We start from the raw sequence: 26,501 nt of genomic DNA on the forward strand, positions 1-26,501 counted from the left end.
CATTACAGTGGTATGTTAGTTTCTGCTTTATAGCAAAGTGAATCAGCTATACATATACATATACATATATCCCCATATCTCCTCCCTCTTGCGTCTCCCTCCCACGCTCCCTATCCCACCCCTCTAGGTTGCCAAAAAGCACCGAGCTGATCTCCCTGTGCTATGCAGCTGCTTCCAACTAGCTGTCTATTTTACATTTGGTAGTGTATATATGCCCATGCCATTCTCTCACTTTGTCCCAGCTTACCCTTCCTCCTCCCCACATCCTCAAGTCTATTCTCTACGTCTGCATCTTTATTTATGTCCTGGCCCTAGGTTCTTTAGAACCATTATTTATTTATTTATTTTTTACATTCCACATATATGTATTAACATACGGCATTTGTTTTTCTCTTTTTGACTTACTTGACTCTGTATGACAGACTCTAGATCCATTCACCTCACTACCAATAACTCAGTTTCGTTTCGTTTTATGGCTGAGTAATATTCCATTGTATATATGTGCCACATCTTCTTTATCCATTCATCTGTCATTGGACACTTAGGTTGATTCCATGTCCTGGCTATTGTAAATAGAGCTGCAATGAACACTGTGGTATATGACTCGTTTTGAATTATGGTTTTCTCAGGGTATATGCCCAGGACTGGGATTGCTGGGTCATATGATAGTTCTGTTTTTAGTTTTATAAGGAACCTCCATACCGTTCTTCATAGTGGCTGTATCAATTTGCATTCCCACCAGCAGTGCAAGAGGGTTCCCTTTTCTCCACACCCTCTCCACAATATACTGTTTGCAGATTTTTTGATGATGGCCATTCTGACTGGTGTGAGGTCATACCTCATTGTACTTTTGATTTGCATTTCTCTAATGATTAGTGATGTTGAGCATTCTTTCATGTGTTTGTTGGCAATCTGTATATTTTCTTTGGAGAAATGTCTGTTTAGGTCTTCTGCCCAGTTTTGGATTGGGTTGCTTGTTTTTTTGTTATTGAGCTGCTTGTAAATTTCAGAGATTAATCCTTTGTCAGTTGCTTCATTTACAAATATTTTCTCCCATTCTGAGAGTTGTCTGTTCATCTTGTTTATGGTTTCCTTTGCTGGGCAATAGCTTTTAAGTTTCATTAGGTCCCATTTGTTTATTTTTGTTTTTATTTCCATTTCTCTAGGAGGTGGGTCAAAAAGGGTCCTGCTGTGATTTATGTCATAGAGTGTTCTGCCTATGTTTTCCTCTAAGAGTTTGATAGTGTCTGGCCTTACATTTAGGTCTTTAACCCATTTTGAGTTTATTTTTGTGTGTGGTGTTAGGGAGTGTTCTAATTTCATATTTCTACATGTAGCTGTCCAGTTTTCCCAGCAACACGTATTGAAGAGGCTGTCATTTCTCCACTGTATATCCTTCCCTCCTTTATCAAAGATTAGGTGACCATATGTGTGTGGGTTTATCTCTGGGCTTTCTGTCCTGTTCCATTGATCTATATTTCTGTTTTTGTGCCAGCACCATACTATCTTGATTACTGTAGCTTTGTAGTGTAGTCTGAAGTCAGGGAGCCTGCTTCCTCCAGCTCCATTTTTCATTCTCAAGATTGCTTTGGCTATTCAGGGTCTTTTGTGTTTCTACACAAATGGTGAAATTTTTTGTTTTAGTTCTGTGAAAAATGCTACTGGTCATTAGATAGGGATTGTATTAAATCTGTAGATTGCTTTGGGTAGTATAGTCCTTTTCACAATGTTGATTCAAACATTGTGAAACATGGTATATCTCTCCATCTGTTTGTATCATCTTTAATTTCTTTCATCAGTGTGTTATAGTTCTCTGCACACAGGTCTTTTGTCTCCTTAGGTAGGTTTATTCCTAGGTGTTTTATTCGTTTTGTTGCAGTGGTAAATGGGAGTGTTTCCTTAATTCCTCTTTCAGATTCTTCATCATTAGTGTATAGAAATGCAAGAGATTTCTGTGCATTAATTTTGTATCCTGCTACGTTACCAAATTCAATTGATTAGCTCTAGTAGTTTTCTGGTGGCATCTTTAGGATTCTCTATGTATAGTATCATGTCATCTGCAAACAGTGAGAGCTTTACTTTTTCTTTTCCGATTTGGATTCCTTTTATTTCTTTTACTTCTCTGGTTGCTATGCTAAAACTTCCAACACTATGTTGAATAGTAGTGATGAGAGTGGACAACCTTGTTTTGTTCCTGATCTTAGAGGAAATGGTTTCAGTTTTTCACCATTGAGACCGATGTTGGCTGTGGGTTTGTCATATATAGCCTTTATTATGTTGAGGAAAGTTCCCTCTGTGCCTACTTTCTGGTGGGTTTTTATCATAAATGGGTGTTGAATTTTGTCAAAAGCTTTTTCTGCATCTATTGACATCATCATATGGTTTTTCTCCTTCAATTTGTTAATTTGGTTTATCACATTGATTGATTTGCATATATTGAAGAATCCTTGCATTCCTGGAATTAACTCCACTTAATCATGGTGTATGATCCTTTTAACATTGCTGTTGGATTCTGTTTGCTAGTATTTTGTTGAGGATTTTTGCATCTATGTTCATCAGTGATATTGGCCTGTAGTTTTCTTTCTTTGTGACATCTTTGTCTGGTTGTGGTATCAGGGTGACGGTGGCCTTATAGAATGAGTTTGGAAGTGTTCCTTCCTCTGCTGTATTGTGGAAGAGTTTGAGAAGGATAGGTGTTAGCTCTTCTCTAAATGTTTGATAGAATTCGCCTGTGAAGCCATCTGGTCCTGGGCTTTTGTTTGTTGGAAAATTTTTAATCACAGTCTTAATTTCAGTGCTTGTGATTCGTCTGTTTATGTTTCCTATTTCTTCCTGGATGAGCTTCGGAAGGTTGTGCATTTCTAAGAATTTGTCCATTTCTTCCCAGTTGTCTGTTATATTGGCATATAATTGCTTACAGTAATCTCTCATGATCCTCTGTATTTCTGCCGTGTTAGGTGTTACTTCTCCTTTTTCATTTCTAGTTCTGTTGATTTGAGTCTTCTCCTTTTTTTCTTGATGAGTCTGGCTAGTGGTTTATCTATTTTGTTTATCTTCTCAAAGAACCAGCTTTTAGTTATATTGATTTTGCTTTTGTTTTCTTTGTTTCTTTTTAATTTATTTCTTATATGATCTGTATTATTTCTTTCCTTCTGCTAACTTTGGGTTTTGTTTGTTCTTCTTTCTCTAATTGCTTTAGGTGTAAGGTTTGTTTGTTTATTTGAGGTTTTTCTTGTTTCTTGAGGTAGGATTGTATTGCTATAAACTCCCTTCTTAGAACTGCTTTTGCTTCATCACACAGGTTTTGGGTCGTCGTGGTTTCATTTTCATTTGTTTCTAGATATTTTTAAATTTCCTCTTTGATTTCTTCAGTGATCTCTTGGTTATTCAGTAGTGTATTGTTTAGCCTCTATGTGTGTGTATTTTTTACAGTTGTTTTCCTATAATTGATATCTAGTCTCATAGCATTGTTGTCAGAAATGACACTTGATATGATTTTTTTCTTAAATTTACCAAGGCTTGAGTTGTGATGCAAGATATGATCTATCCTGGAGAGTGTTGCATGAGCACTTGAGAAGAAAATGTATTCTGTTGTTTCTGGATGGAATGTCCTATAAATATCAGTTAAGTCCTTCTTGTTTATTGTATCATTTAAAGCTTGTGTTTCCTTATTTATTTTCATTTTGGATGATCTGTCCATTGGTGAAAGTGGGGTGTTAAAGTCCCCTGCTATGATTGTGTTACTGTCAATTTCCCCTTTTATGGCTGTTAGCATTTGTCTTATGTATTGAGGTGCTCCTATGTTGGGTGCATAAATATTTACAATTGTAGTATCTTCTTCTTGGATCGATCCCTTGATCATTATGTAGTGTCCTTCTCTGCCTCTTGTAATAGTCTTTATTTTAAAGTCTATTTTGTCTGATATGAGGATTGCTATTCCAGCTTTCTTTTGATTTCTATTTGCATGGAATATCTGTTTCCATCCCCTTACTTTCAGTCTGTATGTGTCCCTAGGTCTGAAATGGGTCTCTTGTAGACAGCAAATATATGGGTCTTGTTTTTGTATCCATTTAGCCAGTCTATGTCTTCTGGTTGGAGCATTTAATACATTTACATTTAAGGTACTTATTGATATGTATGTTCCTATTACCATTTTCTTAATTGTTTTGGGTTTGTTATTGTAGGTCCTTTCCTTCTCTTGTGTTTCCTGCCTAGAGAAGTTCCTTTAGCATTTGTTGTAAAGTTGGTTTGGTGGTGCTGAATTATCTTCGCTTTTGCTTGTCTGTAAAGGTTTGAATTTCTCCATCGAATCTGAATGAGATCCTTGCTGGGTTGGGTAATCTTGGTTGTAGGTTTTTCCCTTTCCTCACTTTAAATATGTCCTGACACTCCCTTCTGGCCTGCAGAGTTTCTCCTGAAAGATGACCTGTTAACCTTATGGGGATTCCCTTGTATGTTATTTGTTGTTTTTCCCTTGCTGCTTTTAATATTTTTTCTTTGTATTTAACTTTTGATAGTTTGATTAATATGTGTCTTGGCGTGTTTCTCCTTGGATTTATCCTATATGGGACTCTATGCTTTCTGGACTTGATTCTTCTGCGACCCCTGTAATTTGAACGTTGGTGCGTTTAATGTTGTCCCAGAGGTCTCTGAGGCTATCCTCAATTGTTTTCATTCTTTTTTCTTTTTTTTTTTTTTTTTTTTTTTGGTATGCGGGCCTCTCACTGTTGTGGCCTCTCCCATTGTGGAGCACAGGCTCTGGATGCACAGGCTCAGTGGCCATGGCTCACGGTCCCAGCCGCTTTGCGGCATGTGGGATCTTCCCGGACTGGGGAACGAACCCGCGTCCCCTGCATCGGCAGGCGGACTCTCAACCACTGCACCACCAGGGAAGCCCCATTCTTTTTGCTTTATTCTGCTCTGTGGTAGTCATTTCCACTGTTTTATCTTCCAGGTCACTTATCCATTCTTCTGCCTCAGTTATTCTGCTATTGATTCCTTCTAGAGAATTTTTTATTTCATTTACTGTGTTGTTCATCATTGTTTGCTCTTTAGTTCCTCTAGGTCCTTGTTAAACGCTTCTTGTATTTTCTCCATTCTATTTCCAAGATTTTGGATCATCTTTACTATCATTACTCTGAATTCTTTTTCAGGTAGACTGCGTATTTCCTCTTCTTTTTTTTGGTCTGGTGGGTTTTTACCTTGCTCCTTCATCTGCTTTGTGTTTCTCTGTCTTCTCACTTTGCTTAACTTACTGTGTTTGGGGTCTCCTTTTCACAGGCTGCAGGTTTGTAGTTCCCTTTGTTTTTGGTGTCTGCCCCCAGTGGCTAAGGTTCTTTCAGTGGGTTGTGTAGGCTTCCTGGTGGAGGGGACTGGTGCCTGTGTTCTGGTGGATGAGGCTGGATTTTGTCTTTCTCGTGGGCAGGACCATGTCCGCTGGTGTGTTTTGGGGTGTATGTGACCTTATTATGATTTTAGGCAGCCTCTCTGCTAATGGGTGGGGTTGTGTTCCTGTCTTGCTAGTTGTTTGGCATAGGGGGTCCAGCACAGTAGCTTACTGGTTGTTGAGTGGGTCTCAGCATTGAGATGGAGATCTCTGGGAGAGCTTTCACCATTTATATTACGTGGAGCTGGGAGGTCTCTGGTGGACCAACATCCTGAATTCGCTCTCCCTCATCAGAGGCACCGGCCTGACACCCGGCTGGAGCACCAAGATCCTGTCAGCCACATGGCTCAGAAGGAAAGGGAGAAAAAAAGAAAGAAAAAAATAATAATAAAATGAAATAAAATAAAATAAAGCTATTAAATTTAAAAATTATTAAAAATTTAAAAAATTACAAAGTAATAAAAAGAAGAAAAAAAAAGTACAGAAGAAAGAAGAGAGCAACCAAACCATTAAACAAATCCACCAATGATAGCAAGTTGTAAAAACTATGCAAAAAAAAAAAAAACCAAAAGGGAGAGACAGAACCATAGGCCAAATGGTAAAAGCAAAGCTCTACAGACAAAATCTCACGAAGACTCATACACATACACACTCACAAAAAGAGAAAAAGGAAAAAATATATATATGTCTTTTGGGAAGTCTGCTGTCTTCTGCCAGCATTTAGTAGTTGTTCTGTAGGAGTTGTTACACATGTATTTCTGAAGTATTTGTGGGGAGGAACGTGATCTCCACATCTTTCTCTTCTGCCGTCTTGAAGGTCTCCAGTTTTCATCTTTAAATTGCTGGTTATTGAAGTCAGAGGTTTATCATATTTTTTTGAGTCCTGTAACATTTCAACTAATTACTATTTTCGGATCTGTTGCATTACCAATAGAAAAGATTGGCTGGAAGAAAATCATCATTCAAAAGTCTAAATGCATTAATTTTTCCTTATAGCAAGTACAGGAGACTTATAAAATGAATTCATTAATGTTTTAAAATTCCCCTCTTTTGGCATGTTAAGTTTATCTTTCTGTAATCTTCATCCTATGTATGAGAAAGAAAGATAAAATTATCCATTAATTCTTACTTTTGTTATGAGTGCTTTAATTTATTCATATTTCGAAATGAGGCCTGTGTTAATGCTGATTGGCTGATAACTAAAATACAAAAAGCATTTGCAAAAGAGTGAAGGGTTTTAGTGGAATACAACTTCAATATGAGCTCTACCATATTACTCTGTTCTCAATGCCATATGAATAAAATACCAGAGTGAGAAAGTAATGCTCTGTATTCAGCCAGTTCTGAAATAACAGGTTTATTTCTCTGTACTGCACTTTAAGAGGGACTGTAACAAAATAATGGGTTTCAGAGAAGGACATCTAGGATGTCAAGAATTTGGAAACTATTCTGTAAGGCCCTAAGTAAATTTTCTCAGGTAATAACCTAATGTTATTTGATAGCTAAAGATAAATATTTAAGTAGCTGTCATAGAAAAAAGGGTTAGAGACTGAAATAGAATCAGTGGGTATAGTGTATATGGAAACAAATTACTCCTCAGTATAAGAGTTTTCAGCTAAATAGAGCTGCCCAATGGTGAGACTGGGTTTCCTTATGTGAGGAGTGTACTCTCAGGTAGTGTAAGTAGAGTGCAAGGAACAGGTTGCATGACACTTTTCATGGAGTTTAAGAAAAATGGTTCACTGAAAGGTTGGGCTATATGACATCTGTGATCCACAAATCCTGAAAAGTTGTAGTTCTAATTTTATTTTAGTTTTAAATGCCAGCAAAGAGGTAAGCTCTGCAGGTACTTTTACATAATTACAATTGTAATCAAATCATAGGTGTTATGTAAACTGACAAAACACCATTCTACATTGCAGTTATAAACAGGACCCTTATTCATATATTAATCATTCTTGCTAACCTTATATATTGATATCTAGTTCCTATTTAACTTTGATACCACCATATAAAAATCTGTGTAAGTCAGTAATCATTAAGTAAAACCTCATTAGTACTAATTAGAAACACACTCATCTGGTTTGTAGGTAATTTTTTCCCATTGACTATAAACTGTCTCTGGAAGTTAGAGAAACCAAGTGCTGACAAAAATAAATTTCTTAATTTTTTATTGAATAAATTAGAATTAATTTTAATCCTATTATCAAGATAATAACTTCAACAATTTTGGCTAGTTTCTCTATTACATTTTTACATGTTATTTTTTTTTTTTGCCATGCAAAATTATCCCCATTTATTGTGGTTCAACTGCAGACTCTACTGCCTCTGGTGAAGGCACACAGCAAGTTCTTTTCGTAAATAACACCCTTCAGGACGGCCCCTTCCTGTTTTACACAGAATTGTCTTAGAACTTGGGGCCAAAGTAATTAAAAAGCAAGCCAGTGACAAACAGGGACTCCTGAGGCCAGTGGTACTAAACTCACAGGCCAGAAGGGGGGACCCTGTGACCTCTCCAGGAGCTGCCCATTCATAAGCTGACAAGATGTTACCTCTAAATACAAAATTCCAATTATCAAAAACAAATAGGAGTGAAGCTTTAGCTACAGTAGGTACTTCCTCTTGGAACAGAGAACTGTCTCACACACCAGAAGGTAAAGGGTGACCCAAAATCCCATCTGCTGGTCAAGCCAGGTGCCTGTTCAAGAGGCTGGGGACAGGGCTGAAGGAAGAAGGCAGCCATCAGCGAAGACCCCACCAGCCAAGCAAGTGGTCCCCTCCGAGGGCAGTCTCTTGTGATGCCAGGTGTTCCAACCTGGACTTCAGCACATGGGTTACCCACTGGGGTCACATAATCTTCCTAATGATGTGATTCTGCCAAAACCCACATTTTTTTCTTGACCAAAGACTCTGATTTGGCAAACTAAATCCTAGCTTGGTGCTTGCCCCTTCACAGGGACATGATTCAGATCCTCATGTAAACACCACAAGAACAGCTAATGGAATCAGAGCGCTGAGCTCTCATTTATGACACAAACTATTGAGATGACATTCTTGATTCATGTCACTTTCAGAGATTGTGGTCACTAAAAAAGCGCTTCAAAACACTTCATTCCTTCCTACTAAATGCAGAAATGTGCTGAGATAGGCATCACCAGCAAGTTTTCTTGATTTTAAACGCTTAAAAACAAAAGGGTTTTCCAACCATAAGCCAGTCCTCATGCATCCTGCATCCCCTAAGGGGGACTGAGGCATAACACAGACAACTACAAAATATGCCCTAGAAAAATGCAAGGTCCTCATAAAACCAACATCTCCCCACCAAACATCCCAGTAAGTCAGCATAGAAGCGGTGAAGGCTCATCAGAAAACACAAAATGAGTATTAGAGAAATTGAGCTTGAAACACTGAACATGATTTCCTCATGATCCTTCTCGCAGCCCTGCGTCCTCTCCTCCTTGCTGCTCCAAAAGGAGGGATGCCCTACTCTGGCAAGGGAAGATGGAACCCAGTAGACAGCGGCCATCCTTCCCTCTGGATCTGGGCACATGCCAACTCTGACTTATGGGTCAGAGAATTAGGTTCTAAGAATTCAATGCGGGCTTCCCTGGTGGTGCAGTGGTTGAGAGTCCGCCTGCTGATGCAGGGGACATGGGTTCGTGCCCTGGTCCGGGAAGATCCCACATGCCGCGGACCGGCTAGGCCCGTGAGCCATGGCCGCTGAGCCTGCACATCCGGAGCCTGTGCTCCGCAATGGGAGAGGCCACAACAGTGAGAGGCCCGCGTACCGCCAAAAAAAAAAGAATTCAGTTCTAATTGCAGTAGTTTCGCACTGGGGAATGTTTGCCAGAATTGCACACAGCCATGGGGCTGAGCAGAAAGCTGAGTCCATCTTTGTGGCTGGAGATGTTTTCAATAACCCTTGCACTCCTCTGCTCCACTCCTGCACCAGTCCTGTGCCTACCTGAGCAGTGGAATTAAAGCAGTGGAACCAATCCCCCCTCAGCTGGGTTATACTTTCACTGGTTATCAGAAGTTTCTGGTACTGCTGGGGGGTGGAGAGGAGGACTGGCAGAACATCCTGCCCTGCTCGCTATGCTCTGCATGTCATAATGGTACAACGTGTATGAGTCTGGGTAGCTCTGCCGGCTGTACTGGAAGTGATGTGTCAAGATGTTGCGGCCATACTGATAGTCCCCGTGCTGGGGGAAGAGGATGCTGTTGTGGGGCTTCTCCAGGGGGCTCCAATGATGCTCCTTACTGCTCTGGTCCCCCATCATGACAGGGAGGGCTTCTGGGCTTGCTGATTCGTATCTTACTTGGTCTTATTGCACAGAAAGACCCCCAGGATGGCCGTCATCATGCCCAGGACGTTGGTGCTGGTGACCGGGTTTCGCAGCATGATCAGGGGCACTGTGATGACCATGATTCTCTTGGTGGCATTGGCAACCGAATAGCTCAGAGGGCTGATGAAGTTGAGGATGCTGAAGGCAATGACGTTCTGGGCAAAGTTACAGAAGCTGCTGACAGCCAGGAGCAGAAGCATCCAAGGCCACTGGGACACATAGGTCAGGTCACTGCTGACCAGGAAAGCTCAGAGGTCCATCAGGTCCCACATGGGGATCCTATAAAAAACAGCATGGCAGCCCAAGATGTTCAGCAGCTGGAGATGGTGGATCCTTGGCTCTCATAATACCTTTTTGGAGAAAATATTCTGAAACGAGAAGCACAGTGTGGCAGCAAGGGCGCTGACAAACCCCCACATGTCGAAGGTCAACTTGGTGACCGTGGCCAGCAGGATGCCACTGATGATGGGGATGAGTGACAGGTACAGCTTGGTGCTCTGTTTCTCCATGATGATCCAGGACAGGAGGACCACCCATATGGGCATGGTGGCCTTGACGGTGTGCGCGTAGGACACGGGCACCTTCCAGATGCTGACGTGCACGGACACTGACATGAAGTACTTGCCGAAGGCAAGCAGCAGCACGTAACGCGGTTAGAAGCGCGGCCACCACAGCCAGATGGGCTGCTGATGCGGATGGAGCCCAGGGCACAAGAAAAGCAGCGCCAGGCACGGAGCAGAGGCGGGAGACCGGTGCACAGCGCCAGGATGTGGCACAGCGACAGGGTTACGGGGAATGGGAAGGCGCTCGGGGTCACCTTGTTGACCACACTGCCACCCCCGCCCCGCGGCTCCCAGGCCCCCTGCGCCCCCTACCTGTTATTTTAAAACAGACTTTGTAAAATGCTAAAAATCAGCCTCTTTCTTAACTACCTGAACAGTACCATTTTGATGTATACTAATTGCTTTGCTTGTTAACTCTTATAATGATGACTGTGTTGTTTAGGATATGGCTTAACTACTGTAATAAAGCATGCAAAATACAATGGCTAAAACAAAATGGAATTTTATTTAGCACTCATGCAGCAGTTTGTAGTTAGAAGTGTTCCATTATGTCAGACCAGTTTGCTCCATGAACTCATTCAAGGTCCAAACTTCTTTGCTTCTTGTTCCTCCACTAGAATCCACTCAGGGATTGTCATCCTCTGAATGCTCAGGGTTAGGTTACTGCCAGTTCATAGTTTCAGCTAAGGGAAGGGGAAAGAGACCATAGGAGGGCCTTACATCCCCTCTGTTTTGAGTGCCTGGGAGTGTGCACATCACTTTTCATGTTCCATTGGCAGAAACTTAGTCACACACCATACCTAATTTCAGAGGAAGCTGGGAAATATACAGTAGCTGGGAAGTCAATTTAGAAATACATTTTATTAATTACAGATTAATTTCTTTTTGTCTTCTTCAGTTAGATGTAATCATAGCTGATTTGGATGGAGGCACTATTAAAATTCCTGAATGTATTCACCTCTCTTCCCTTCCGGAACCACTTCTACATCAGACTCAAGCAGCTCTTTCTTTGGTATGATATATTTTTTATAGTAAGTTTCTCTTGATTTAAATCTAAACTAAGATAATTGGATATCATTTATTGACAGTGTAATTACTTTAAAAAGAGATATCTTCTTAAAACATGAATATATTCTCATATAGTAGTTAGAATAAGATTATTTATTAGATATTATCTAAAGAATATGCTTTGAATCCTAACTGAATATTTGTTCTACATTCATTTTTTCACTCAACATACTTATTTAGTAGTTACTGTATACTGAATACTGTGCTAAGTATTGGAAACACACCTGTGAAAACAAGACCAGACTATGCCTCGAAATCCCTGAATCTCCTAACATCCCTCATTAGTAGCTAGCACCTGTTCCTTTTCCTTTACCTTCCTTATTGACATCTCATTTCTCTTTGGTAGGTGTGCTTCCTGCAAAACAGTGTGATAACAACTGGTCATTGTTTCCAAGTTACTACAAAAAAAGATGTAACCTAGTGATAGATTAAATATCCAGCATTCTGTGCAGTGAAGTTTTAAGAAATATTGTGACTTGGGTGTTTCTCATTGAAACAAATTTAATTTTTTTGTCAACCTTTGTTTATTTTTAAAAGTACAGTATTTTATTTTACTGACAACATTTTAGGTGCCCATTTATCCATCATCAGAAGTTTGAAACTTAGAAATCTTGCTTTCCCTTTTAAGCCATTACTAGAACTAAGACCTTCATATTCTTTTTTTTTTTTTTTTTTTTTTGCGGTATGCGGGCCTCTCACTGTTGTGGCCTCTCCCATTGCGGAGCACAGGCTCCGGACGTGCAGGCCTAGCGGCCATGGCTCACGGGCTTAGTTGCTCCGCGGCATGTGGGATCTTCCCGGACCAGGGCACGAACCCGTGTCTCCTGCATCGGCAGGCGGACTCTCAACCACTGCGCCACCAGGGAAGCCCGACCTTCATATTCTTATTGAATAGTATCCAGTCTGAGCTGTTTAAAATCTTTTTTTTTTTCCCCCTTAAACAAGAACTTAGGAACTCAGAAGTCTAGGATTACCAGGAGGGATTTATTCTCAGAAATTTCCAAATTTGTGTTAGTCCTTATGTTGTTGTAGTGGTATCTATGGAATGGGAACATTTAGAGAAGACTGACTTTTCCTAATATAATTTGTAATCTGGGATACAAGGTGTGATAGAGTAAAAAGCAACTAGTTTAGGAGTTAGGAGAACTAAATTCCAGTCTACATCCTGCCACTTGATATTTTGAGCAAATCACATTACATCTCTAGGCCTCTGTTTCCTAGTCTTTATCAATAGGATGAATGTTTCATACAAAGGATGACAAATGACTGTTTCCCAGAGTGAAGTATCGAGATGATTTGGGGTGGTATGTGGCAACATTTTTTATTTTAATAATTATGTATTATAATGTTTATTAAAAATAGCATACAAAACCTGTGACTTAGATGGTATCATCTAAGAAAATACTAGATTTAAAGAAATAAGGTAATTTAAAGACATTTTAAAGAAAAATATTAGCTAAATAACTGCATCGGTTGTATATGGATATAGCAAAAGCTGAGAAGGTAGTATTTGAGTGATTGAAAAAAGTTTTATGTTTCTAGAAATATTAAATAAGTTTTAAAATCTTATGTATGATTACTTAATGATATTTTTAATTATTCAGGAATTAGGTACCAAAATTAACAAAGATTAAGATTTTAGTTCTTAAATCAGTGGCTCTTGGTAGAGGTTCTGCTGCACACTGGTAAACCTTAACCTACAACACCCGTGCCACCAAGTTTAATCAGTGAGTAAAATTCATTTCTGATAAAACTGAGTATGCCTATTTATGTAGTTTTCAAGCACTGTGGTGGATTATGTACTACAGTGTACATGAGAGCATAGTATGCTGGCAAAATAGGACCATTAAGAAATCACATTTGATGGACTGTGTGGGAGATTTGACACACAAGTGTATGTGCTTCATTTGGTCAATAAATAATTGTAATCAAATGGTTACACAGTACTCCAACTGTATAATAATCATGGATAATTTTATAGACATGAAGATGTTATACTGTAGTAATGATTTGGTGATTGGATTGTAAATATCGATATTTTGGTGTCGTGTATAAGTGTTGTTTTGAGTCTTTTGGTCTATTGTAAGTATATTACGAAACACTGAGTATTTGAAAATGATTCTGCAAAGACAAAAATTGGCTACATAATGATACAAAGTTGTTTTTTTTTTTAAGTCCTGCATGGACCTTTCTTTCCCACCTGCTCCCCAACCTGCTTTCCTTCAAAGCCTAACACAAATGTTAGTTACCTTCTTTTTTAACTTTCCCTAGGTTGAATTAATTATACTTTATATTTATATATTACTATTTTATATATTTATAATACTTGTCACATTGTGTTGTACTGTTACCCCTCTGGACTGTGAGGTTCATAAATTTATTTCCTTTCTCCTCAGTATTTTAATTAATTAACGAATTAATTTTTAATTACACTAAGAAACATAAAAACAAATGCTTAAGATTTTCAACTGTATAGACAAATAACTCTGCCCTAGACCATTCTGTTCCCAGAAGTGACTAAAGTGACTACTGTTTTACAGTTTAGTGTGTATTTCAGAACTTTACATTTTCATTTATATATATATATCAGTGCATGTACATATATAGATTTAGGATTTATTTTGATTTATATTCAAATAAATGAAATCACACTATGTGTGTTTTTCTAGAACGTGGGGTTTTTTAAATAATTAATTTATTATATATTTATTTATTTTTGGCTGCTTTGGGTCTTCGTTGCTGCATGCTGGCTTTCTCTAGTTGCAGCAAGCGGGGGCTACTCTTTGTTGTGGTGCGCAGGCTTCTTATTGCAGTGGCTTCTCTTGTTGTGGAGCACAGGCTCTAGGCACGCAGCCTTCAGTAGTTGAGGCGCGCAGGCTCGGTAGTTGTGGCTCACAGGCTCTAGAGTGCAGGCTCAGTAGTTGTGGCTCACAGGCTCTAGAGCGCAGGCTCAGTAGTTGTGGCACATGGGCTTAGTTGCTCCGCAGCATGTGGGATCTTCCCGGACCAGGGCTCAAACCTGTGTCCCCTGCATTGACATGCAGATTCTTAACCACTGGACCACCAGGGAAGTCCCTAGAACATGTTTTTTAATTAAATATTTTTTCTTGCTTTTCACATAGTACATACAGAGCTGCCTCATCTAACTCATTGTATTTCATGGAGGGAATATATTGTAATTCATGTACTGACATTTTTTCATCTTAATGCCCCAGGTAGATCAAATAATAGATTTTATTGATATTACGATCTTTTACATAACAAAGCTTCTTTGCTTTAGATTCTACACCCAGATTTGGAAGTAGCAGATCATGCTTTTCCCCCTCCACGAACGGCTTTATCCCATTCAAAAATGCTGGTAAGAAGTTGAATACTTAAATTTGATGTTTTTAAAAAGAGTTGCTTTTCTTTGTATGTTTTTCAAAGAAGCTGAGTATAATGAGAGTTAGATGGACAGCCTAGTAAAGGTGTGCCAAATTAGAAATTAGGAGTATTGTCACTGACTGACCTTGTGACCTGCTCAAGGAGAAGCCTGACTAGGAGGGGAGTAAGCTAAGACTGTTGCTCTGAGGAGGCATGAGTAAGTATGGGACAAAAAATCAGAACCTAGATTAGAGCCTGAAAAACTGTGCCAAACATCAAATCAAAAGGGTTAGGCAAGGATATAAAAGGGAAGCTCACAAAAAATGGAAACAGAGATTGTTGGTTGCAGGAGAGAATTAAGTCTAAGGAGTGAGTGGATGAATGTAGCTCCAAATGGAAGCCATAAAAGAGTGAATATATAACAGAGACCCTTTTTTTATTTTGATCAATGCATTTCTTAGAGATGAGCTTTGTGGTAAGTAAGGAACATTATAGAGCTGCACACCTTTGACAAATTATGAAGCATTTTAAACTGTTTCTTCGTCAATTAAATAACAGGACTAAATAAATCTGTGTTTCCTTAGAGTTCTAAAACTATGATATTAAAAAAGTCTGAATTATCAAAACAGATTTTTGTCATACCTTATTAATATAAGAATAGATTTTTATAAATTGGATAAACTTTGGAACAATTTCATAAGCCTTTAAAATACAGTCTTGAGTGTTTTATTTTGTATTTGTGACTGTAATTCATTTGATGGATATAAAAATCAAATGACTTGGGAAATATGCCCTTCTCTAACATGGTGAAAGGGGAGACCCTGTATTTATGTTTTTTTCTGAGAGGAAAATTGGATGTACTAGAGGCAAGTTTTGTTTGGTTCAGCTTTTAAAGGAACTATTTAACGGCCTCTACTCTCCAACAATGGGACAGACTAGATGCCCATCACTTAATGCTGCCACAAATGAGACTTCTGTGTAGGAAGCACAGACAGATTTATTAATAGTCTCTCAGGTTCTTTCCAACTTTTTGACTTTGTGATTTTTTTGTTTGTTTTTTTAAGAAATTTAATTATCTAACATATTTCTTCTTATATTTTCAGGATAAAGAAGTACGTGCAGTTTTTCTTAGATTATTTGCACAGCTTTTCCAAGGATATAGATCATGCTTACAACTCATAAGAATTCATGCAGAACCAGTAATACATTTTCATAAGGTAAGATATAATACCATATTGTATGTATCCAAAATCTAGACTCCAATTTAATAAAACAACTTGGTTGTCTTTTTCTAGCCATGTATTTTGACCTTAATTTATCAAATGTGATTAGTTAAAATCTCTGCTTTTTGTGGTTAGGTGATAATTTTTTTCTTTTTTTATTTATTTTTATTGGAACATAGTTGATTTACAGTGTTGTATTAGTGTCAGGTGTGCAATAATCTTTAATAGTACTGTGGAGCTGACATATTTTCCTTTATAGTATGGTAACTTTAAATTGATTTTTCTTTTAAAATTGAGGTTCTTTCTGATTTCCCCTCCTGCTTTATAGACAGATTCATTTTTATTCTTTTCAATACATATAGTATTTCAGGTATCAAAACCCTTTTAGAGAGGAATGTATTTTTTAACAACACATTTATGCATGAAGACATTTATTCAGGCTTTGATCCTTCTATTATATTTCTGTTTTGATCATTCATCCATTACTAAGTGATAACTTATTCATTTCACATTTTCTTTCTTTACAGACAGCTTTCTTGGGACAGCGTGGTTTGGTTGAGAATGATTTCCTCACAAAAGTTCTCAATGGAATGGCATTTGCAGGTTTTGTTTCAGAAAGAGGTCCTCCCTATAGATCCTGTGATCTTTTTGATGAGGTATAGTTCTTATCAAATGAATGCATTATTTACACACAAAATTAGACTAGTAGATAAAAGTAGAGAATTAGTTTAATTAGAATTAGTTTTAAACATTTAATCAAAATCAAAAATATTTATTATTATGTGTATCAGATCTTGATGTTTATAATGTGAATTAGAAAAATTAGAAAATTGGATGTCTCAGAAATACATAAAAATCTTGAACAGCTGAATTTTTTTTTGGCCCCGCTGTGCAGCTTGCAGGATCTTAGTTCTCTGACCAGGGATGGAACCTGTATCCCCGGCAGTGGAAGCATGGAGTCCTAACCACTGGACCACCAGGGAATTCCCTTGAACAACTGAATTTTAAATATTTGATTAAAACCTTTTTGGGGCTTCTCTGGTGGCACAGTGGTTGAGAGTCCACCTGCCGATGCAGGGAATGCGGGTTCATGCCCCGGTCCGGGAAGATCCCACATGCCGCGGAGCAACTAGGCGCGTGAGCCATGGCCGCTGAGCCTGCGCGTCCGGAGCCTGTGCTCCGCAATGGGAGAGGCCACAACAGTGAGAGGCCCGCGTAACGCCCCCCCCCAAAAAAAAATCTTTTTGAAAAATTGACAGTGACTATATGGATAGAACTTATCAGTTTTATAGAGAGAAAGATCTAAGTTCAATGTATAAATATTTTATTTCAGACTGCAGTTACATTTAATCTATCAGTGTCCTAAAGCCATAGTTTAGCTAAGCTGTTTTTTTTTTTAATATGTTATCTTTATTTTAATCAAAGCTTGGAAAATAAAGTAGGGAAGACAAAATTTCAGTTCCTTGGTAAAAGGTAGAACCACAAATAAGGGTGTTTTCTTAAGTACTAATCCTTGGAAAATATAGCAGATTTCAAGTAAGAATTAGCACCTTCTTTGCGTTTAGCTAAGCCATTCTTACTAATCAATAATCAGCATTTGTCTAGCTCCCTTAGGAGATACTAAGTATATTTAAGACAGATTTAGTCTCTATCTTCAAGGAATTGGCCATATAAAGGAAAAGTTAGGGCAGATGCAACTCAAAATAAGGATCCTATTTTTTGCTAGTTGTGATTTTTCTTATTGTAATTCATCTTTCCATTTATCATTTAACTATGTTCATAGCAGCCCATTCTGGCGGATAGAACAATGACTCTTACTCCCATTTCAATTTCTGGAAGAACATTATATTGGAACCAATAAATGTAAAAGTTCTTAGAAGTCTATAAAAGAAAAACACTCCTGGCACCCAAGGTAGTGAAGAATAGTAATAGTGATCATATTATGCTGCTGGTGGTTTTATTTTATATAGAGAAGTTAGGAATCAAGGTTTTAAAGATGCTTGGCTCAGAGAAGGGTCTTTTATTCTCTGTAAAGATAGTTAAGTAAGGTAAGAATGAAAGAAAAGGCACATGTTTCAGTTCTGAGTATGGAGATCTGCACCAAATGCTTTACTTAATAATAGCACAAAGCATGTGAAGATCTAGGAGAGATTGCCCTGAGGTGGACAGTTTTTTCTGATCACTGTTGATCTCTGATTCTCTAATATGATTGATCATTGAGTATCTAATACTAACATATACCAGCCTTTAGATCTTGAACTAAGTAATTGATACATAATGTTTTATGTGGATGAATTAGGTGCTCCCCAGGGTCCTTTCTAGCACCTATGCTTTATTAGTCTCTGAAGCACTCTAAATAGTAACATTGGTTTATGTGCCCTTTGCTTTCTATCCAAATTCCTTTAGTAGCTCTCTCTGGCATCTTCATCACAACTAATAACCCAGATTGATTACTTCCAGAAAACTTGCTTGCCGGCTTGCCACAGGCTCTGACTGTATTTGTAAGTTCTTCCCTTGTCTGAAGTGCTCTCTTTCTCCTTTTCAGTCCATTTTCCATACTCTCCTCATATCTCACCACCTCCTCCAGACTTTCCCAGAGTAGAGGACTCTGAGAGCCACTAGTCTGCATTAGCCTTTATTTTATGTCTCTAACTTTATATGGCAACTTGTCTTTTATTATGTTCATTTATATACATAAGGGATGGATAGATAGATAGATAGATAGATAGATAGATAGATAGATAGATAGATTCTTCAGTTTGGAAACAATGATAAGGCAAGGACTCTGTGTGAGATTCCTAGGTCTCCCCTTAGTGTTCATCCAGTTCTGTGTTCTGTCTACAGTGATGATTTTTGATGTCTTATTGATGTTGTTACTTGAAAACTAGTTATTTGTATGTTTACTTCAGTCAAGGGCTTAAAAAAAATGGGACACCAGACCTAAGTAATTTCTTCTTCTACCCTCTTTGACCATTTAACTGGTTTGCAGGGGAATGTGCTTTTAGGAAAATTGCACTTGCTCCTGGGAAAGGGATCCTTGTTTTCATTTAGCCAAGGGCAGCCTACCACACACAAAGCTTATGGAGCTTGGAGTGACAGCTTGCACTGTGTGTTGTCTTATCCCCACACTCTCATCAAATAAACCTGCTAGAAGGAAAGAAACGTTTGACTTTCTTTGGCAGTCCTTCTGAATCCTGGCCTAGAAGAGGTAGAGTCATAGTTTTGTATGTCTGTCTGCTCTAGTGAATCTATTAGTTCCTTGCATGAAAATTCCTACATTATACCCTTAAAAAAAATCCATCTGTTTACCTCCTCCCTATACCTCATTTTTTCCTGTCAGTACTCTTTGCTGTACTCCAAGTGTACACACTAGCACAGTTCTCCCAGTAAGTTAGTTGGTTAGGAAATGGATCAGAGTTTATATAATTTGAGGACCAGAAGGAACCTAAAGGTCATCTTGTTCTTCCATCTTATTTTAAAGATGAAGAAACTGAAGCTCAGGAGTTTTAGTGACTTGTTTCAAATCATGCTGTTAGCATGCTAGGACTAGAGTGACCCAACTTGAACATTTGGTTCATATTTTGTGAGTTAGGGAAATGTTTGAAGACTTTCTGACCATCTGAAATTCTCTGAGAGAATTCTCTGAGTGAGGCCTGGAGAATGAGAGAAGAATCTGAGTTCCAGAAATGACTTTTTCCAAGAAGAAACAGGACCCTAAATCATCAGAGAGAGACCACCAGAACATGCAAGGGCTTGATTGACTCTGGAACTGTAGAATAGAGGCAAAACCCAGTAAAAATCTAAAATACTTTGTTTTAATAATAGTATACATTTTGGATGCTTTTTGGTTTGCAAAGTGTGTGAAATTTTCACACAGTTTTTTCTATATTCAGCATATTTGGGAGTTGATGTTTTACCATTTGATTCTTTTTCGAAGTTGGTAGCTTTTGAAGTGGAGCGAATTAAAGTTGAAGAAAATAACCCACTGAAGATGATAAAGCATGTCAGAGAACTTGCTGAGCAGCTATTCAAAAATGTAAGTAAGTATATTTATTTAGACAGTCATTAAATTTAAAAGTATTAATAAAGTATTTTGTTTAAAAAATTAAAAAGCTTTGTATTCCTAGTGATTATCTCTTTTGTTCTGATGTAAAACCTTTGGGACTGTGAGTTACAGGATATTACAGTTGGTGCTGTGCATCCAAATAGACCTCACTTCTCAAAGTGATTTTCCTGTCAGTTGCTGTATTACAAAAACATATTAGTCACAATTTTCCAGTTTGTCATTTGCCTTCATTGTGATTTTCATTTAGGTCTCTGTCTTCTTAAGAGTGTATTGAACATTTTTGAGATGTAAAGATTAGACTCATTGGAAACCAGAACTGCGTCAGACAGAATTGACCAATTTACTCTGCTTTAGCTTGGTACAGTGATTGTCCACTGTATCAGGAAAAACTTTGAGTTGTATTGTTTTGAACATATAGGGAGTGAAAAGCTGAAAGAAAGAAAGAAAGAAAAAGAAAACTGTCAGGTGACTACAGAAACTCAAGGGTGAAAATATTCCCTGAGAGAAGAAATACAATAACTTAAAAAGACTGGAATGTGGTAAAGTGTGCATTTGGATACCAGGAAAGAAGAAAACCTAAGATGCACTCAGAAAAGTGGATTGTGGCTAATGATTTTTCCTGCATATGAAGCTTTTCAGAGTTGAATCTTTTTACTAAGTAAAGGGAAGTAAGTGGAAAGTATGGTTTTCCAGGGGAAGGTTGAGGGAAGATGCTTTTTTTTTTTTTTTTTTTTTTTTTTTTTTTTTTTTTTTTTTTTTGTGGTACGCGGGCCTCTCACTGTTGTGGCCTCTCCCGTTGCGGAGCACAGGCTCCGGACGCGCAGGCCCAGCGGCCATGGCCCACGGGCCCAGCCGCTCCGCGGCACGTGGGATCCTCCAGGACCCGGGCACGAACCCGTATCCCCTGCATCGGCAGGCGGACTCTCAACCACTGCGCCACCAGGGAAGCCCGGGAAGATGCATTTTAAAGGAAATACAGTTAAGAAAGATTTGGGGTCAGTATCCTGGTATTGTATAACTTCATTATTTGAATAGGTGGACCTTTTTGGACGTTGGATCATTAGTCAGTGCTTTGTCACATCCATTCGAAATCTGAGAACCAATTGGATAAAAACATGAATACTAAACTGTGTTTCTTTGTTTCATATTATTCAGTTATTTATGAATTTTATTCCTGAAGTTATTTTAAAATTTATCCCTTGGACTGATATCCTAAATTCCACATTTATAACTGTGTCCAATATAATAAATCTGTTTCTTGATTAGTATGCTGAAACTTAAAAAGAATTCTGTCAGAAGGAGAACTTGTGTTCTGTGCTGGTCTTTGCCATTTATTGTCAATATGATGGCTGTATAGAACTAATGTGTAGCGTGATCACATGAGAAAATTCTGTTGACGTATTGTAATAATAATAAATATTGAGTGTTTAGCACAACATGCCAGGCATGGAATTAAGCACTTTACATACATCATCTCTAATCCTTATAACAATGTAAAATAGGTGTCATTATCCCCATTTTACTGGGAATAATTGGCTCAGGATCATAGGGTTATTAAGTGATTGAATCCAGATTTTAAATTCAGGAATTTTCCTCTATCCAGATCCTAAGACTATCTTCTTTCACTCCATTAGGCTGGCTCATCTCCAATTGGAAAAATAGTGGTACTTCCAAAGGCTGACTTTATACTTTTTCTTTATAAAGCTCTTTAATGTATTTTCTCATTTGACTTGAAAATGGCCCTGTGAGGTAGATAGGGCAGGTGTTGATATGTGAGGAAATTGAAGATTAGAAAGGTTTTTTCCTTGCCTACTAGGAGTGATTTATTTATGGATTTCAAAGAATAGCAAAACATCAAATGGGAATCAGTGTTTGAGTCTCTGGGACTGATCCCTTTAATAACTGAATATCTATTTCTTGCATTTTTACAAGACTATTCCAGAACTGCAAAATTTTATAGCCAGTAAGTGAGCAGAGCTGGGGTTGTGACCCAGGTTTGTCTCTATCACAGGACAGAATTTGCAGTGTATGTAAGGGCGTGTGCCAAGCCACTTTGATGCAAAAGCAAAGTAACTGAAATATAATGCTAGCTTAAATTTAATCTGTAACTTAAATTGAACGATACGTAGCTTACACTAAGCCAAAACAAAACTGAAAACTGCAATAAAATAAATAGTAATTATATGTTCTTAAGGGTGATTGTAAAACACAAATAGCCCCCATCCTATATAATAGCACTTTTAAAGTGATCATCGTAAGGGATGTATTACTAGGTAAGATATGGAAATCTCCCTTCAAATGTACTCTGCATTTCTTGAGCCCTTGCTGGGCTTTTTCCCCTCCACAGTCTAATTCTGTTCCATTTAATTTAATCAAATCTGTTCATTCAGTATGTATATTAGGTACCTACTAGCTCCACGCATTTTCTAGGTACATGATTCCACTAATATCCTTGAGAAGGGGATACACATACATGATGAATGAGTATTTGAGAATATTCCAATGGATTATCATCAGACTTTATGAGATTCCTTCCAGTTCTGTGATTCTAAATCCATGATGGTCCTAAAGTAAATACAAAGTTTTTTCTGAAGTAAATAGAAAGTTTTTTCTGAAGTAAATACAAAGTTAAAAACAGACATGATGGTAAAGTTACTTTCTTGGGTTGTGCAGGAAGTTGAGGGGAGGGAGGAAGGATGGTCTTAATGCAAGGAAAATAATCCAGATGGTTCTATTTTTAACTAGTCTTTTTTTTTTATCACATTTCTAAAATTCCCTTTTGGTAAGCAAAACCCAACCATATAATTTGACTGTTTCTTTATTATTGGGTTAGAATTGAGACCTGGTGATTCCATTCAGATGTTTGTAAATACTTTATTGCAGTGAAGTCTGGTATGTGTATCTAGCCTCCCTCTTTCACTTCCCTTTGAAGTACCTCAGAAACAAACGTTAACTGTCCAGTTTCTTATCATCATTCCCTTATAGTGCTTTTCAGTGAGTAGGGATGAATTGTAGGAATGTGAGTAGGCGTGAGTAGGATGAATTGCAACCGGGTTTAGCCGCTCTTTTAACTTCCTGAAGCTTCCTAAATAATTAAGAAAAGTGTTTGGTGAGTTTGGTGGAGAAGGGAAAGGGAAGGTGGAATGAAGACAAAGGAAAGGAATAAATCCATTAGAGACAAATGTGTAAGTGTTGGCAAAGTTATACCATGAAGATTTTTATTGGCCATACATTGGTACAGCTTTTCTTTCCATGCCGGGTTGATAATACTGTGTCTGCCTACTTTGGCTATCAGAATTCTTGATGTCTACATGACAGCACATTTAGCTACTCACCTGCTCTTTCTCTATGATTCTTGGTATACACTTATAAAAGACAGCTAGCTGAATGCAAAATGAGAATATTAAGATAGGTCAGATCAAGAGCTTTATAAACATCTGTTCCAAGGCAGCAAGAAATCAACTGGACATGTGTTTTACTGTTTTACATAGTGCAGTTTTTCTAATTTGTTTTTCATCTGTAGTAGTACATAAGCATTTGCTAGACTGTGTAATTTGTTTTCTTAAAAATTAAAGGAAAAATGAGAGGACTTGGACTTTCTTATAAAATAATATGAGATTTCTATTTGTGCCTAATAAGTATGTCATTGCCCAGTGTTGAAACAAATAAGTCTGAAAACTAATGAGAGAACAAAGCCCAGAGGCAGGAGGAGCCATTCTAAATCACATAAGATCTGTTCCCTTTACATTTCTGCAGAAAGTTAATTTCACTCCCAGGCACATTCAGTCTACACTGTTGATATTTGTACTCTTTGCCAACTGTGAATAAAGGGGTTTGTTGCTGTTGTTATAGGAAGGAAGTAAAATATTGCAGTCATCTTTCATCTTAAAAAGTCAAAACATAAACAATTTACTTAGATTGTTAGGATGAAATGAGGCCCCCCGCCCCAAAGGGTAAAAATCAGATTCCTTCCTCTACTCTGTCTGGTTTGCTTGTCTATTTTCAGTCGGGTTTACCATGGTGTAATCTACAGGTAGTAAGATTTACCCTTCTTAACGTGCGGTTTGATGGGTTTTGGCAAATGAATGAGTTTTGCGGCCACCGCCACCACACTAAGGGCGTAGAGCATTTCTGTCGCCCCAAGTTTCTTCTTAATACTCCCTTAGAGTCACATCGCCCTGCCACTTCAGACTCTTGGCAACTGATCTGTTTTCTGTCTCTAGTTTTTGCTTTTTCCATAATGTCATGACATAGTTTTTCGAGTCTGGTTTCTTTCTCTTAACATAATGAATTTCAGACTCACCCATGCCACTGCATATATGTCATTCCTGTTTATTGTTGAGCAGTACTCCATTGTATGGTTATACCAGAGTTTTATTTATCTGTTGAGCAAATGAAGGATAGTATTGGCAACTATGAGTAAAACCACTCTAAACATTTGCACAGGGTTTTGTGTGAACATGAATATTTATTTCTCCCGAGTTAATATTTAGGAGTAGGATGCTGGAAAAATGGTAACAAAATGTTAACTCTGTAAGAAACTGCCAGACTGTTTTCTTAAGTCTGTACCATTTTTGCATTCCCGCCAGCAATATGTGAGTGTTCTGTTTGCTTTGTGTCTTCACCAACACTTGGTATCCTCAGTTGTTTTTTTGTTTTTAGCCATTTTAATAGGTGTATGGTTTTATCCTTTTATGGCTTTAATTTGCATGCCAGCGGGTGAGTGAGAGTATTAGGTCTCCTAGCTAGTTTCTTGGTACTTGTAAAAGACTTGTCTTAGACCATGAAGCCTCCACCTAGAGTCATGAATTAGAGCAGTTGTTCTAACAGGGGCAAACTCTGTACCCCCAGAAATTTGTCAGCGTCTGGAGCATTTTTTGGCTGTCTCAACTAGAAAGGGGTATACTAGTAGCATCTAGTAAGTAGAGGCCAGGGATGCTTCTAAACATCTTACAGTATACAAGACACCCACTTTTCCCTGCCCCCCACCCCCAAACAAAGAATTATCTAGCCCAAAATGTCAATAGTGTCAAGGTTAAGAAACCCTGAATTAGGGCAACCAGCACATTACATATTGAAGTCAGACACCAAATTTCTTTGTATTAAGGATGAGACATTAATTCTATTAGGTGATCATTGAAAGGCCTGTGAGGATGGAAAATTGAGAGTGTTTCATTCCATCAAATGTTGTGTTCACAGCCAGGCAACTCTAAAAAGTCCAGTTACATTTTTTCAGTGTTTAATGATTTAGTCCAATTGATAGTATTGGTTTCAGCTGTATTTAAAAGGATTTTTAAGAATTTGTGTAACACAGGTCTAGGTATGATTGGTGCACATTAAATAATTATTAAATACCTAACTTAATATGGGAAACTTGGTAAACCCTGACAAGGTCACATTGATTTATCATTCATTGCTGAGACCAATGTGTTGGAAGAAATTTTTTCTCCCAGTGTGCCTACTTTGAATTTCCAGTAGGGTTTGGGGCTTTTTGTTTTGTTTTGTCTTGCTTTGCTTTGCTTTTATTTGAAGTGCTTTCTCAGCCTTGTTTTTTGTAAGCCTTAGGCATATTCTCATTTAGCTTGCCAAAAAAAAAGAGAGAGAGAGAGAAAAGAAAAATCCATGTTTCCAGACCAGATGGTGTGTGTGTCATTTTTTCAAGTCTGAGAAAATCATTATACCTCCCATTGCTATAGTGTACTCTAAAAGCAGGATTACAGAGCCCACTTCTTGAAAATCATTATCCAACTTTAAAATTCCCTCTAAATGATAGTACATTTTGCCAGCTTTCTTGTTGCTTTGGACAGAATTATGTTCACCGTAAGTAGGTAGTTGTCTAAATCCTTGGTTATTACTTTATATTTGCACTTCTCTAAAATCAAAGATGAATATTTGGCTGCTTTTTTGTCCTGTTGGAAAATAATGCATTTCCTTATTTCAACACGGAGATTGAACAATTAAATTGGGCTGCGGTTTTTAATGAGCTCAATAATATTCAAGGGACTGATCTAAACGCATTTGGAGTTACAAATAATAGCATGTTTCCAAGAACATGCAGAGTTCAACGAGCCTTAAAATGTCTCTCATTTCTGCTATCTTCTCAAAAGTCATTATGTGACTAAGGTGGGTGTGAGGTGGTGAGTGTGGTCCTTTATATTTACCATACTGCCCGCTAGAGGGCAGCAGCGTACAGATACGGTCGCCAGAAAACCAAATAGTACTAGATCTTGGAGCATGAGCCTTTTTTGAATTTTCTAAACACAGTTGAATATATTATCATTTAGTAACTTTAGCCCATAATCTGAATTTTTATTAAGACTATCTGTACAGCTAAAGGATAGCCTCAGCTTTGAACTTTGTTTTAAAATCATTTTTTAGAATTCTTATTATTCTGAATTGTGTATGGATTTGGTTTACAATATTTCAAATTGCTTATGAGAAAGAAAATACTATTAGTGACAAATAGCTATATCTTTTCTTTAATAA

At 37.9% G+C, this 26,501-nt stretch overlaps 1 protein-coding gene and 1 pseudogene across 5 annotated transcripts in view; one reads left to right on the forward strand and one right to left on the reverse strand.

Moving 5' to 3' along the window:
- SBF2 (SET binding factor 2) overlaps positions 1-26,501 on the forward strand; it is a 502,981-nt gene that overhangs the window by 283,110 nt on the left and 193,370 nt on the right. For 4 of the 5 annotated variants that reach the window (XM_067038634.1, XM_059069141.2, XM_067038638.1 and 1 more), the window contains exons 9-13: positions 11,194-11,307; positions 14,644-14,721; positions 15,830-15,943; positions 16,477-16,605; positions 19,887-19,985. In XM_067038634.1, coding sequence (XP_066894735.1) covers positions 11,194-11,307; positions 14,644-14,721; positions 15,830-15,943; positions 16,477-16,605; positions 19,887-19,985 — 534 coding nt within the window. Of the gene's footprint in view, positions 1-11,193; positions 11,327-14,643; positions 14,722-15,829; positions 15,944-16,476; positions 16,606-19,886; positions 19,986-26,501 lie in introns of all 5 variants that reach the window. The other variant, XM_067038636.1, reaches the window with a different exon arrangement.
- Positions 9,406-11,051, reverse strand: LOC131759738 (solute carrier family 35 member E1 pseudogene; annotated as a pseudogene).

This window comes from Kogia breviceps, chromosome 7 (genome assembly GCF_026419965.1).
Source record: "Kogia breviceps isolate mKogBre1 chromosome 7, mKogBre1 haplotype 1, whole genome shotgun sequence".
Lineage (NCBI taxonomy): Eukaryota > Metazoa > Chordata > Mammalia > Artiodactyla > Physeteridae > Kogia > Kogia breviceps.